The sequence below is a fragment of the Drosophila eugracilis genome, unplaced genomic scaffold (genome assembly GCF_018153835.1).
Source record: "Drosophila eugracilis isolate 14026-0451.02 unplaced genomic scaffold, ASM1815383v1 contig_1197, whole genome shotgun sequence".
Lineage (NCBI taxonomy): Eukaryota > Metazoa > Arthropoda > Insecta > Diptera > Drosophilidae > Drosophila > Drosophila eugracilis.
The window spans coordinates 4,384,853-4,400,324 of record NW_024571981.1 but is presented as its reverse complement, the minus strand read 5'-3'; the positions used below and the strand labels follow the sequence as shown (position 1 = coordinate 4,400,324).

The 15,472-nt window shown below is 40.5% G+C and overlaps 1 protein-coding gene across 1 annotated transcript; it reads right to left on the bottom strand.

The window, feature by feature from the left end:
* Positions 1–3,938: 3,938 nt before the first annotated feature.
* On the bottom strand, positions 3,939–12,956 carry LOC121530004. Its single transcript, XM_041818301.1, has 2 exons — positions 12,144–12,956; positions 3,939–4,586 (listed from the first exon to the last, which is right to left on the bottom strand). The coding sequence occupies exons 1-2, from the start codon at positions 12,215–12,217 to the stop codon at positions 4,304–4,306; spliced, it is 357 nt and encodes a 118-aa protein (XP_041674235.1). The 5' UTR covers positions 12,218–12,956; the 3' UTR covers positions 3,939–4,303.
* Positions 12,957–15,472: the final 2,516 nt, after the last annotated feature.

Genomic DNA, 15,472 nt, shown 5'->3' with positions numbered 1-15,472 from the left:
GAAAAGAGTTTTAAGTTGAGGTTTGCCCGGTTTTATTATGATTTCTTTTTACTTTAGTTTTGTGGTTGCTGCTGCCGCTGTCAGCTGGCAATCAACAACGAAGTCAGCGAGGCAGCAACAAGGTAAACATCAGAGACGTCCCACAAGGGGGTTGGGGTTTAAGAAAGGTGGATACCAAGGGGGGGGAGGAGTGCATGTGGGTGGATGACACAGCCCTAGGTTAATGTCAGAGATCCGCCGAAATAAAACGAAAAAGAAATAAGCCAGGCCAAAGGAAAATATTTTAAAGTTGCATTGTTCGCGAAAAGAAGAGGAAATTAAAAAGCCACGAATGAGTAACGGAAAGATTTCCACATGGCAAAGTTGAACAGATATGTGGCAGGCAGGGAAAGAGAGAGAGAGGTGCATGCAACAAGCGGAAAATAATTATAAATTTTAAGTGCCACAGTGCACAGTGGAGGGATAGATAGAGATACATAGATTCAGGGTATCTTACGGATTGCTTGGTTTTTTCTTCTCTTTCGGTTTTTTTTTGGGATAATTTACAAAACCCGCGGTACGGATACGTGTAGGTAGATGGTGGATGGCGATAAACATCGCACATATCTGACTTAGAATTTCATACGTGAGTGAGTGTGTCGCCCTCTCTCTTTCTGTTTGTACACTCAAAGAAATGTTTTCCATTTTGGTGAAAGAGAAAAAGGGCCTAAAAGAAGAGCTAGTTAAATTCCTTTCCCATTAATAAACTTTCAAATGGATTTGAAATATATTTCTCTCAGTGCACCCGTGCACTTCCCTTCGCTGTTTCTGAATGCAGCTCATTTTCATGGCGCTGACTGTGGGAGTAGGTTGCTCCGGTCTCCGTTTTCGGCCAGGTTTGCAGGCACCTCCAGCCCGTGAAAGAGATAGCAACTTGGTAGAAAAAAAGAGATGGATGTACGGACAGAAACGTAGACGTAGACGGAGACTTTGTCGTTGCGGCTGACGACCATCGCAATTAACAACTTCAACGTTCGTTGCATTTGCTGGGAGTCAAGTCCAAAGCGTTCGCCAGTGACTGCTCAACTGTGAGATGAGAGGCGGAGAACCAAGGAGTCGGTGAATCGAAGGGGGGGCGGGGTAATGAGAAGGCAGGAAGAAGAGGAAGAGTGAGAAGAGGCGGGCAGACAAATTGCACTCGCCGAGCACCACAAAACTGAGACAAAGACATAAGAGACTTCTAATGTGTGTGAGCGGCTAAAAACGACGGGGCCGAGGAGCGGGAGGAGGGATGAAAAACCAAAGCCACAGTCCGTGAAAAATATGCAAGAAAAAGTCCAAAGCAACCGAAATGAAATGGCCAAAGTAAGTATATTTTTATAATGGGAAAGGCAGAGAAGCGGGAGTTGGGCATAAATTTCCAGCGAATCTTAGATGGCAGAGGGTTCTCCTCCATAAAACAAAAGGCCCCCAGATTTCCGGCTTCATGGGAATGCAACTAAAAAAAGGTGGCAACAAAGCTGGCCAAAAAATGATGCACCAAAAAAGTTGCAATCTCAAAAGTAGCCTTGAATGGAAGTAAACAGAATTTGTTTACAAAATATATTAAAGATTAAAAATTAAGTTTATTTTATGAATAATAATTGGTTTTTCCTTTTAAAAATTTCATTGTTTTTCAATTTTTTTTGTTTTTTCAAATTATTGATAACAAAAAATTGACTCAGTTTTAAGGAATCAAAAAGTAGTCAACAAGAAACATTAAATTTTAACATTAAAAACGTAATTTATGTGCAAGACTTTCTATTTAAAGACTAATATTAATTGTACATTTTTAACCCATTTTCTTAACCCTCTAACTTTACTCTCTGTGTAGCAAAATGGCAGCCCAAAACAACTGCTATTTGGGCAGCTTAATTAGCCGCTATCCACAGCGGATAATTAAGGGGGGGTGGTGGGCTAAAGGTGCCGGATGGAATTTAAACATGCCCAAGCAAACCTTTATTAGCCCGAAAGTATGCAATGGGAAAAAACGTGCGAGAAACTATGCAATGGGGACCAAACGCAGGGAAATAGAATAGTAAAATGTGAACAAAAAAAAGTGATGAGAAGAGGAAAATCGTACACAACGGAATGTTGAGTGTGGAAAACTTCAGGGGAAAACATACACAGGAATGGGATTTTCCTGACGGCACGTGGCCAAACGTCACAGTTTGACAGCCATTGCATAGCCTGAAAACCAAATTCAATTTTCCCCAACTTGAGCAAACATAATTTTCCTGCACAGTCTAAGAGTCAACCCAGTTTTGCCTCAAGAAGCTAGACGAGACTTTCTGCCAGACTGCCCTTTTTTAGCTTTTTCCCCCTTTTTTTATTTTTTTTAACTTTTACCCAAGGAAAGCCTGCATAAAAGGCACTCGAATGCGGATAAGAAGGCTGGCTGCATCTTGAGAAAATATGGCATAGGCTTTCAAGGAGAAGAAAGAGGGATGCGGGTTGCACTTTGCTGCACTGCAAAAACCCCTCGTGGGTAAGGGATGAAGAAGGCGGCGGTATACCGTCTGCTTTTTGCCTTTTGATATAGAAAAGTTTGCCTCCGAAATTGTTGCGAAAACTAAATTAAAATCTGAAAAGGCTTTGGAACTTGCATGCCAGGCAAACGGATGGGTTCAGAGCAAGAAAAAAGATTGAGAAAAGGCCAAACGGGAAGCCATACAATTCCTGAGGAAGGCCAAGTGGATTATGCTCTAGAAATTCGACAACAAATTAAACAGCAACTAGCTAGTAGAAGAGTTTCAAAATTGGGTTATGAAGAAGCAGCCTATGACCAGGCTATGATGCAAACTTTTTGTTTTGATGTATGGAACTTGAAGAGAGAAATTTAGCCTTTGATTAAAAATAAATAAAAGGAATTTTTGTTAGATTTTAATTTTAAAGTTTGTCACTAAAAAATATTTCACTCAGTTAAGCTTAAAAAGAGAATTAAGTTAAATTAATTTTAAATATTTTTTAACATTTTTTTTAAGATTTGATTTTTTGTTTTTTTCTAACTTTTTATTATTTTTAATAAAACTGTTACCCTATTTTCCAAATTCAGTACTAAAAGAGTGTTAGTTCCTAGAACAAACACAACAGAGCGCCAGCACAAAGCCAGTTATACATAAAATCCGCTAGATGGCGCTAGTATGAAACACCCTCTAGCATTTGACAAGCAAACACTTAAAATGTTAGTTTGAAATACAACCGCTGCACTTACTTTTGGCGCCACTGCCATACTAAACAGTTTTTGTTAGAAAAAATCAAAATAACAATTTAGTTAACTCTTTTTAAACGAAAATGATTAACAAATACATTTACCAATAACTGTACTTGTCTTATTCAGGAAAACCCATTTCCATTAACACAAAAAAAACACCTTAAAAGCGTCTCCCTTTCACCCGTCATGAGGCCCTTCAGGACAAACTCAATACACCTTAACGATCTATTCTTCACAGACTTGGCTAATAAATTTTGCAATAAACTGAAGGAGCCACACCTGACAGCTGCCAAAAACTTCAAAGACCGCAGCTGAATCGTAAAAATTGACATCAAAACGACCAAAAACCCAACCAACCACTTAATCCCTGGCAGCACACACCCGCACCCAGACATATTAACCCATGACAGCCCTGCACAATTTGCCTATTAAACTGGGAGACGGAACGGAACCCCGAAAAAAGACCACAACAAAGCGCAGATTATGTCAAATTATAGAGAAGTTTTTGGTAGGAAAGGTAGAGGAGTGTTTTTTTTTTTTTGGCAAGGGGAGGGGTTTTTCTTTTGAGGGGGGTGGGGGGGTGACTCCCCTCATATGTGGCATTGCTATTCGTTGGTGGCTCTTTGTCCAGATCTAGGCTCTGCCCATTCCCCATTACCCATTCATTGTCCCATTGGTTATTTTTATGGCTTGCCAGCAGTAAAATGAAATTTTTACTACTTCGGGAGAGTTTGGGAGGGAAAGTGGAAGGGGGGTAATATTGCAACTGCAAGTTGGAATTTTATGGGTCAGTCCATCACACACACACTGTTAGATTAGTGGAGCATATGCCCGGGGACAAGGCGAATCCAAATGGGCCGATGACCCGACCCCGCGTTGGACAATTGCCAGCCCATTGCCGTAGGTCAGGAGGTGGTTTATCTTGATACCGCAAGGGTCTAGGGGGGTATATCTAGTCGGGGGGGTACTCTGTAAAGGTTGGCAACTCACAGGAACTAACTTTCTGTACTTTGTTCTTCATCCAATTGGCAGTTACTTAAGCCAACTTCATTTCCTGAACTCAAAGTAACCTCAAGTTAGGTAACCCCTTTTAGGTAACCTCCCATCTATAGAGGTTCCGCATTGCTGACTTTCTTTTCTTTTCTTAACTTTACCCACCTGAGAGAAGTAAGCGGGCAGGACGCAGCGCTGGTCGTCGAGTCGCGAGCACTGCACACGCTCGAGCAGCTCGAAGAGATCCTGGGTGGCTGTGGCACCGCGCAGGCGTTCCGGACTGTGGGTGACGCTGCCGCTGCCACTTCCTCCGCCCGGCGGTTGCTGCTTCTGTGTGTTGGCCATGAAGGCATGCTGACGTCTAAAAAGAAAAAAAAAGAAAAGACAGGAAGCGGGTTAATAACACATAACAAATGCGGCACGCAAAGAAACAATCACTGGCTGAGAGCTAAGAGCACAGCTGAGCTTCAGATTCGCGAACATGCAATCTCTTCATGGTTCGCGGAGACAGCGGAGTGGCCAAAAGGAGACCTCCTTCGTTCGACTCACTGAGCAAGACGCTCAAGTGTCGGCCGCAGGGGTTAACTGTGCCAAGGGTTAAGCATTCGGTTTTTTTGGTCTGCCCGCCAATTTATGGGAACAGAAAAACGATCAGAAGGGCCACTAGAAAGCTCAAGACTTCCTGACTTGGAGAGCCCATTCGAGGCATTCTTAGAGAGCGATTGAAGGTTTTGAAAGGGAAAACGTTTAGGGAAGGTTCAGGGAACTATAAATACCTTTTTTCCAACTAATTTATAGGGTATGTGATGAGGTTTCTTGACTCTTGACTTACTAACAAATCTCTAAAGTTCCTTCCTTATAATCCCGAACAACTTTCACTAAATAGTACATCTTTCACTTCATTTTCCTTGCCATTTCCCACTTCTTGCCCACTTTTTTACTTTCTTAGTAATGCTCTGCTAAAAGTCAAGGACTTTCCACACACATCCTGAAGCCTTTTCTTTGGCATTCTTCGAACATTTTCGAGCTGCTCTCACGCACTCGCCGAGAAGAATTATGAGTGGCCACTTCAGCGCACATTTCTCTGTTCACTCGGCGAGTTTATATTTTTCTCCAGTTTATTGTCACTAGAGAATATGTTTTTTTTTTTGTTAGCTGCTTGCCTTGTTTTTTTGACTTTTTTGTGAGAAGTTTATGTTGACATACAAACGACGAACGCCTCGAAATGAACACACAGAGGGAGAACTTAAAAGAGGATGTTTACTCTGATGTTGAGCAATGTCCTTTGACGCTGCTATTGCAGCTGCTCCTCTGCTCCACATTTTCCAAAATAGCAGAGCAGAGACTCACTCTCATCTCTTATTTTAGTTTATTTTTGTTACTGAGTGGAGAAGTTCTCGCTGCCTGTCACTCGTAAATTAACACCTACCCATTCCCTTTGCCTCTACGAATGGAGCTCGCATATGAAATGATGACAGTTATGGGAAAAGGATATCAAAGACACGACTCTGATGAGCCTGATTGAAGACGTAGAGCAGCTCGACTTCTGCGAATGACTCTCGGCGTGTTGATAGTTTTGAGAGTTTTCAAAGTGTGTGTGTGTTGCAAGTAAAGTGGCGGTGAAAGTGGAGTTCTGGAGGGGGTAATTGGAGATTGTTTGAGGGCGTGTTGTGAGTTAAGAACAGATGCTGGACAGTTTTTTTATCAACCTTTAACCCCTTCAAATTGATTGCAATATTGATTACACTTTGTAAACCTAAAATATGGTTGTTAAATATTTAATTTCAATCATAAAATCCCTTTAACCTTCAACTTTCCCAACCAAACCAACTTTCCACCGAACTTAACCCACTTTCAGGGCAATAAAATCACATCTATCAATGGCTTTTCATTACTTTTCATTGCTTTTCATTACTTTTCACTACTGACTATTGCATAAATCAAACGATTTGTTTTCCTCGCCTTTCAATAGCTTTACAAGCTGTGCAACATGAATTCTATTTCATGTTCAAATTACAGGAGCAAAAACAACTTTTATAGCATTTTTATGACAATTTTTCACATGAATTGCCCGGTCAAAAGGCAATGAAATCGAATCGGTGACGCGGGAAGAGATGAGGGACAGGAGAAAGAGAAAAAGAGGGAGGAACTGAACAGAAGTCAACTGCAGAAATGGCCCAACAATGGTCCAGTGATGATGTGATGCGAACAGGGTTTCCAAACCTACAGTTACATCGAAATCTGATGCAGTTATGGGGGGGTTTTTCTTTCTTATAGGAACAAACAGCTGAAAACACCCAACAAACAGACGTTTCCTGTACTGCGGTTACGCCTGCGCTGAAAAACCTTTTCATTCTCATTACATGCAACCACCAACAAACCAACCAGCCAGCCACCCACCCACATAATTAAAACCCATTACAGGCAAACAAAAAGCGTTAATTCTGAAGGGGCGGCATCTTCTAGGGCTTTTCGGGAACTGTTCATTAAATGCAAATTTATGGCCACCACCCAACCGAGAACCCCTCGCTTTTCAGGTTCTACACTCATTTGGCATGCGCAGCGCATTGCGCGGGTTTAAAGTTTAGCCGCAAAATGTGTGTGCGGAAAAATGGGTAAGAGTTTTCTTTTAAGTTGGAAAAACAATTGCCAGAAGAAAGCCAAAGCGGTGTGGACAGCCCAAGATAGATGGCTTCAAAAATCCAGCTAAAAAAGAGTACATAAGTTTTGGGGCTAATATATTCCCAAAGAGTTTTCCGCGGTTTGTGCTGCGTGGGAAAAAGACTTTGATGAGCTGGAAAACAAAAACCAGAAAGCCACTAAGAAAAGAACACAGAAAGAGAAAGAAAAAAGAACACCTTGCAGTGGGAAATGCCATTCAAGTTCTCTCTGTTTTTTTTGGCCATTCCCCAGGCGCTAATTTGAAACGTTTTACCAAAGATATTTTCCCCATTTCCCAAGTACTTCCCAGTGACATATTTCCCAGTGAGAAATTACAGGAAATGTCCAACGTCAAGGAAATCAAGTCCCAAAGGACAAAAAAGGACACACACAGAGAGACATTCATGCATTTCACAGCTAATAATGGGTCAGGCAAACTGGAAACTAGACCACTCACAGATAGCATCGCAGTTTGGAGAAAAGCGGGGAAATGCCTGAGAGAAAAAGGAAAAAAAAGCAGGGAGCGATGCACTCGCTCCGATAAGCGGACAGGCGACATGTCAAAGGATACTCGTGCATGGCACCAAAAAGTCAAAGTTAGATCCTGCAAGGGGTCGTTGCACTGGTCAAAGGGAAAACAGGGCCACCACCCTGTAATTAATATGGTCCCGAAAAAGGTTATTTTGAAAAACTGAATGAAAAGCCAATAAATTAACATTTAATTTGTGATATGTGAGTAGGAAAAAGGGTAAGAAAGTACTAAGTTTAGTATTACTATTATATAGAAAATCATTATCTTTCTCTTGTCCTTGGCAAACAGCTTTTCGCAATCTTGATTAATGACAACCAAACGCTGCCAAGCCAAACGCTGAGAAAATAGCCACGGAAATGAAGTTTGGCAGGGAGCAGGAAGGAGAAGGGAAGGTCTTAAGGAAATGGAAAAATCTGCATTTTACAGAGGGTTGGAGGGCTGGACAGCAGCGGTTCCTCCCCCCCTCAGCTCATTTTCACATTCATACCGAGAATGTCGCGACTTCCGCGCCTCGTGAATTGTCATTAAAATTAGTTCCAAGACAGAGCCGCTGAGATGCCAGCGAAAAAGGATTCGCGTACAAGTTTTTCTCATTTCCGTTGCTGCTGCTATTGCCGGGTTGGAAAACTTGCCGCTGCCCAGTTTTTTCCCTTTGTCTCTCGTACAAAAAATCCCTTTGGTATAGAGGGGTTGGGCTAGGCTCACATAAGAAAGGAAACCCGTTTCCCCTTTCGTTCAACCTCATAAATGCAACACGTTCCAGACACTCGAAGAAGTTGCAAGAAGTTCGTATCCTTTTTTCTTATCCTGGTACAGCCGAACCTCTCTAAACTCAGCTCATTTCCCATTTTCTTTTCTGCATTTTCTTCTTACCTAAGCTGGTCTCATAAATTAGCCACAAATTTGCCGGAAAGTTCACTCTGGCGGCGTTTTGAAAAAGTTTAATTGGCCAAATCGGGTTCTTTCCCTGATTTACATATTTTTTAATCGTCCTCCGCTTTTATTTCACCTTTTTTTGGGTTAAAAATTACACAATTTCTTGGACAGAACTCGTTTCTAACTTTATTTGCTGACAGCTTAAGGAAATTTATGGCTGCTCGATCGCCGAAAAGAAAGTTAAAGTGAAAGTGTAGCCAAGGATGTGGAATATTTATTAGAAAATTAAGGAGACAGCAGCTGGATGCGGTCAGTGGAAAAGATTTTCCCAGAATCCCTTTAAATTTTAAATTGCGATTAAGGGAAGCTAAGTAGACCCAAATTGCAGGCAGTTTTATGAAAGGGAAAAGGACATGAGGGAAAGGCTTTCCAAAAGGTGAGTTGTAGGCCAGGGATTCTGGGCAGTAAAAAGATCATTACGATAGAGTTCAATGTCTGCTTTGGGTTTGAGTTTCAAATGGGACATTTCGGAATGACCTTTAAAAGGATTAGTAAAGGGTTTAAAGGTAATGACTTTGGACCTCTACCTCTGCCTGGTTTTATTGGGATATTTCAGAGTTAAACTCTTTATAGGTTAAGATATAGCTAGCTTTTCCTTATCAATTAAGACCTTTATTACTTTACTTATTAGTTCAATTAAAAGAAACCATGTAGATTTCCCCCATAGCCGACAAAGTCATTGCATAATTACCTCCACTTCGATAGCTTTCCGCTGAAGTCTTGATAAATATGCAGAACATAAACGTATATATAATATATATATGTAAATAATCGAAAAAGGCAACTCTTGAGCAACGTCAACAACCCATTTATTCTGGCCACCTTTCCCCAAACAAGCCCCTTTCCCCCTCATATCACCACCCCTTCCACTTCCACAGCCAAGTCAAGTTCAATTTGACACGCAATTGCTGTCGTTTCGGAGGGGGAAAACTACAACTACTACTACTACAGAAAAGGGGGCTCAGAACAACCTGTTGTTGGCCATGTTTTCCTACCGTTTTGGCCAGTTCAAATGCAGCATGAAAATGCTGGTAATAACCGTTTAAACGTTGATACTTTGAATGCCTCTTACAGGTGGATTGCTGAACACTAAAAGGAGGCTACACTCCACGGGGCGGGACGATTCCAGCTGAGCCACTTTGCATATTAATGAAGCGCGTCAGTCAGTCAGTCAGTTAGCATGGCTATTTATAAGGCCACGAAGGGCTATGTTTGCGCCTTGGCCCTCTTGGCCTTAACAGATACTGAGAAAAATATTTGAGAAATTATTTATTTTCCTTCTTTTAATATTAAAAATTATTAAAATATAAAGCTTTTTGCCCTGTTACGTAAATTTTTGTATTATTCCTGAAATCTCTTTTGGTGCCACCTAAAAGTATGCAATGAAAAATGAATAATGTTTAACTAAGATCATGGCTTGGCCCTTTTCTAAGGACTTTAAGATCTAAAAAATTGTTAATAAAACTTTATTTTTATTTTAAAACTTTTTCTCCAATTTTTCTCCCAGTGTAGCTAAACTCCTTGGCTTGGAATTAATGCAGACAAGGCACGCGCTTCTTCATAATGCACGTGCCGAAGTTCAGCTCCCCCTATTACCCTATACATCCCCATTTTGTCACCTTTAACGAAAAATCGTTGACCAAAATTTTTGGCGCGCTTTTCCGTTTTGGCCAGGTGTCGTGTTCGCACACACCTTAGCCTATATAGCTTTATGACTTTGGCTAATGGGTTGGCTTTCCCCTGCTCTCCGCACTCTACTAACTCATATTCTTCAACTCCCCGAATATTATGTGGGCGACAGCAAGAAGGTCGCAACTTGCAATCTTTGGTGTCAAATCTTCGCCTCGGGGTCTCGTTAATTTCCAATTATTGCCAAGCGGCCGGAGCTAGATGTGGGTTGTCATAGCGGGATTGCCTCATGTTAACCCATAACTAAAAATAAACATTATCCATTGTAATCGCCCCGTTGGAAATTTGCAACGCATTTCCGCCAAAATCTCAAAATCCGACAAAGATGCGACATTGAAGGATTGCCGGATTGTCAGTTTGTCAGATTGTCGGCTTGATGCGATTGATGGATGACCGTATTGGGCTGATTTAATTAAATGCTTAATAGCCGATGTGTGGCAAGTCCGTGTTAGTGGGTTAAACGTCGACGGGTGATTATTACCGCACTCGTGGGATAAACACTGAAGCAAGAGCAGCGTTTAAAACCGCTAAAACTGCTCGCCAGCGATTCGCACGCGACTTTTCCCAAGCCATTATACGTATAGCTTTTATGACGGCTTTGGAGTTTTGTGGGTTTATATTTATTAAGTTTTTAACGAGCTTATTAACGTAGAATTTAATGCAAGCTTCTAATGACTTTTGCATGCAACGGAAAATTGCCAGCGATTTGGAAGCGACTTGCTCGCGTTTTATGCGGCAACCTAATTTCTAGAGAGTTTAAAATTCTTAAAAACTAGTTTGGGTTTTCTCAGTTAAATTTAAGAAATGTAAATGATTTCAATCGTTAAACTTTAATATTTTTTTTCGGAATTTACAACTTTTTGTTAGGAGAAAAGCCAATAAAACGTGTTAGCGATTTTTCCCGCCAGCGTTCTGTGCGCGCGTTTTCCACATTTGTTCGCCAATAAAACGCCTCGAATTATTTTGATTGCCTGCTAATGCAACTTCCTCCACTGCAGACTTCTAATTATGTTGGCTGCTGCTGTTGCTGGCTGGTTGCATGTCTTTTGACCATTTACTACCGCCGGGTTAAGCCCCCCGCATCGCCCTTGCCCGGTAACAGTTGTCTGGGTGCGGGCTAAAGTAAGAAAAAGTTTGAGCTGGGCAAATTATGATTGCACGTCTGCGCACTGTTTGAACTCCACGCCCGAGATGTTGGACCCTGAGGGGGATTCCTATTTTGGCCAGAGACGGATATGCATGTGTGGGATTGGCTTAACGGTTTCTTCTTGTGTTTATAGATTCTACGCCCGATCCCAGCCAATTGATAATCACTGAAGTTCCTCTGTTGACTTAGCTGACTTGCAAAAAGTAAATCCGCAAAAAAACGAAGGCCTAACGAGGGTGCGAAAATACAAAAAACAACACGCAAAAAAGGGTTAAGCCATATCACCTTACACGTTTTCCCTGTGTCCCTTTCACAGCTGTTAGGGTAAGGAAATGGGAAAACAATCATCATCATCATCAGTAGCAGCTACATCATTCATTAATCATAAATTTAATTAACAAAACAGCCTAAGAAACGACAAAGAGGTTTTCCTTGGTCTTAGGGTTCCTTTCGCAGGATCTTTGGTTATCCTTTTTTTCCCTTGAACATTCCAATAATCCATAACTCTTTGCCGATTTCTGCGGTTTGTTTTTTCACGCCGAACAAACAAACCCCGAAAAAACAAATGACATTTGACAGTTTGCGAAAAACGGGGGTTTGCTCTAAGGGAAATTTGCATATTTTATGCATTTATGGCTATTTAGAACGCACTCCCAAAATCGCAATCCTGTCGAGTGCAGGCAGGCAGGCAGGCAAAGAGAGGGCCTAATTAGGGCCCATTTCGGTTTCAAATGGCAAATCAAATGATTTGCATAATTTTTGCATATGTCAGAGTAGCGACATAAAGAGACATAATAGGAGATGCAGTGGGACTTTTGTCAATATTTGCTTACATGACATTCATGGCGATGGGTAATGAATGGGGTTTGTTTGGGTAAATGAAGGTTAACATTAATCACTATCAAAGAGATCTCTATGTTTTAGGACAGTTCGATTATTTTCTATATACATACAGCAGATTTTTCATATAGCGTTTCCTTGCCACCAATGTGTAGGACTCCTTGTGTGTATGCGTTAAGTATTTCATTTTGTTTGAGATCAGTTTTGAGATTTTTCGAACAGGTAGAGATCACTCTCTTCCCTTTTTTGGTCAGGTATAATTCACTTTTCTTGCTTTGTTTGCTTAGGTCAAGATTTGTTATTTTCTTTTTCTTTCGTTTTCCCAAGAGAGCAGGTAGTTTTTGATTTAAGTTAGATTAGGATTTATCCTTAGATATTGCACAGAGAAGTTAACACAGTTAACACTAAGTATCGGTAACTAAATACTTATAGAATTCCCCTTGTTCTTTGTTTGGTATCTTTGAGATACATTCGCTATGTTCGTTTTCGCAGTTGATCTTTTTTTTCGTATTTATCGCAGCGAACTTGACCCACTGAATCGACACGGAACCCCGATTATATGTACAACCTAACCGCTCGAAGAATGTTTGTGAACTGAATTCTGTGCGTTGGCAAAAGTGGTTAGAGAGGTCTGCGGAGTTGTAGTTTCAACCCCCGCCTCGAAGCATGTTCGATCGTTCGGTTGCACAGTGGGCAAGAATGATGAACATGTTCGATGGCTCAAAATGCATTTTATAATTTAAAGAATTTAAAGTACTTTAATATGAAAAAGTTAAAGATGTTTTATCTTCTTTTAAAATTAGTAATCAATATCAACTTTCCTTTTACAAACTTAAATTAAGAATCAACTCCCTATAGCCCACTGTTTGATGTTGGAGTTGCCTGTAAGCTGGCTTCAACCCCCGATCTTTAGTCGCATGTTCGATGCGAACTTGAACTTGCAGCAACGACGTTATCAAGCCATTATTTGATACCGGTACCGGATACGAGCATGACACAAAAGGCTCGGCCCGGCTTTATGTTTTTTTTTTCGATTTGGGGTTGGCCCCTGTCCATTTCCAGCAACGAGACAATAGGCCTATGAATTCCGTTCGCGGAGTTCTCTTCTACAATTTCATACCCAACATGGTGGCACATGCAAAACACGCCAAACACGCCGAACAATAGGTCTGATGTCCAGCTCTTTGTGCCCAGTGGAGAATAAGTCATTAACACCTGAACTGGGCGCAGGCTCACTGAACTGACAGATCAGATATCAAAATTACGAAGGTATGTTTGGGTGGCAAGGGGGTGATAGATATCACATGAATGGTTTTGAAAGAGATGAGGAAGTAAAGGGTGGCGATATAGTAACTTTTTGATAAGGTTGTTAGGATTTCAGTTCAAGAAATTGCTGAAAATAGTCTTAGATATAGTAGAAGAAAAAAGGGACTGTATATGGTATAGGAAAAGCTTATCGGAAGACTTAACCCCATAACGCCATAACCCCATTAATATATTGTTATGCTTTCCTTAACTATGACATAATAACCTTACCCTTACCCCAAACCCAACCCCTTCCTAGGGCCATAATTAAACCTAATAACTTCTCCGCTTTTTGACCTGTTCATCTATTGCCTCAACAGTCTACACCCATTCCTTACAGCCAGCCCATCATGAACCCCAGACAACAGCTGACCTAATGCTCGATCAGACTAATAAGTAACTAGCCAACCTTATCATTAAAATTCAATTCGATTTCTTAAAGACAGACCCTTGCATCACTTCCACTTCCTCTGGTGTTACTCTCTTTCTTAAGTTTTTCCTACCTGAACCTTTTTCCCTGTTAGAGATGTTCCCATTCGAAACGCTTTATTAACCGTGTTTTTCGTTTAGTTTTCCTTTTCTGTTTTTGTTTTTTTTTCTTCTGGAGTGCTATCTCCAGTTTCCAATGTTGGCCATAACTTTCTATCCATTGTTTCTACGCGTCTTTTTATACATATACTGAGATACACAAGCTACCTATATAACCCTCTTTTCCCTATGTTTGTTGCCCTGGCTGAGGTTTTAATGGTCGTTCCGCTAGTCACTCAACGCTCAACACCTCATAATTCTATTGTCTTTCGACCTGTCCCGCGTCTGTTTCTTCTTCCCCTTCTGCCGATTGTGAGTTTGCATACATAATCATGATAATCAGCGTCTTTGGGCTCGCTTCTAGGCTTCCTTCCCTCGTTAACTTCACTTTCTGCTGCCGCTTCTTCTTGGCTAGTTGAATTCGTTTTTTTTTTCTTCTCTTTTTTCGAATTATGCAAATTTGTCGCCTGTCGTCGACGACGCACTCCACCCAGATTCTTTTCCCTCTCCGAAAGAGTTTTTTTTTCCAGTTCTTGGCTTTTTTATGATTTTTTAATTTGCAGCTCACTTGAAAGTGAGGTTCTCTTGGCCCGCGCTCTCTCTCTCCCTCTCTGTCTGTGTTATTTTATTCTAATTGTCATCTCAGGTGTCAAAGGCGCCTGCGCACGCGTTTCTCACCCCAAAAAAAGGAGGTAAAAAAAGGGGAATAGGGACACACCTCACCCTTCAACCCTAAAAAAAAGCACTCACCAAACCTGAGGGGTGAGTACATGAAAAAAAACCTTTTTTTTTAGTTTGAATTTATAATTTCTGGTCCAATATTTTTCGCCGCTTTCTCCCGTTCATTACAATTTGCTCGCTCAATTGGTAGAGTTTGATTTGTAATCACTTTTTCCGGGCAAAAAGTGAATTTCGAATAAGAAAATTAACATAATTTTATGAATTTTTATGTTCGGCAATTGCCAGAAACAAACCATTGAAAATTTTACTAAATAAACTATAAATTTGTTAGGGTAAAGGCAGACCCTAACTCTGCATAAAATTAGATGAGAAGGAGGTGGTTCTTTGGGTTTTGAAGAACAAACGAAAGTGGTTTTTGGATGTGGGTTTTATACTGGGATTCTGGGTGCTTATAAGGTGTTTTTAAACTGGATTATAGTTGGAAAAAATCTTTATAAAATTGTTTAAACTGTAGATTAGTAAACTTTCATGAACTTTTGATACATAAATAAAGTTATAACTTTCTTATTACCACAATTTAAGTTACTTTAACTAAATCCTAATGAAAAATGTATTCTTAAGATACAAATTTGGAATTTAAATACAAAATTATTTAATTTGTAACAACAACAAACTGAAATTTGGATAACTTCCTAAAGTTTTGCCCTCTTCTATTTCCATTCAAAATCAAAATCAAAAAATCTTCTTTAAAATTCATGACATTTTCCCTGCAACCACCTCATCACATATTCATTGTTCCTGTAACCCCAACCCAATTCGGCCGTGACATTGATAGCAGACGTTAACCCATGACTAACTAACTTCGTTGGCCCCCCTTCAAAAAAAAAAGAAAGCAAATTCCCAGGCAAAAATAAAAAAACAAAAAGCT

Bases quoted from the DNA above. Each gene is read 5' to 3' on its own strand.
- LOC121530004 (XM_041818301.1), bottom strand. From the start codon at position 12,217: ATGAAATACTTAACGCATACACACAAGGAGTCCTACACATTGGTGGCA. The intron at 4,587-12,143 runs GTATGTATATAG...TTTTCTTTTTAG, and splicing joins CGCTATATGAAAAATCTGCT to ACGTCAGCATGCCTTCATGG.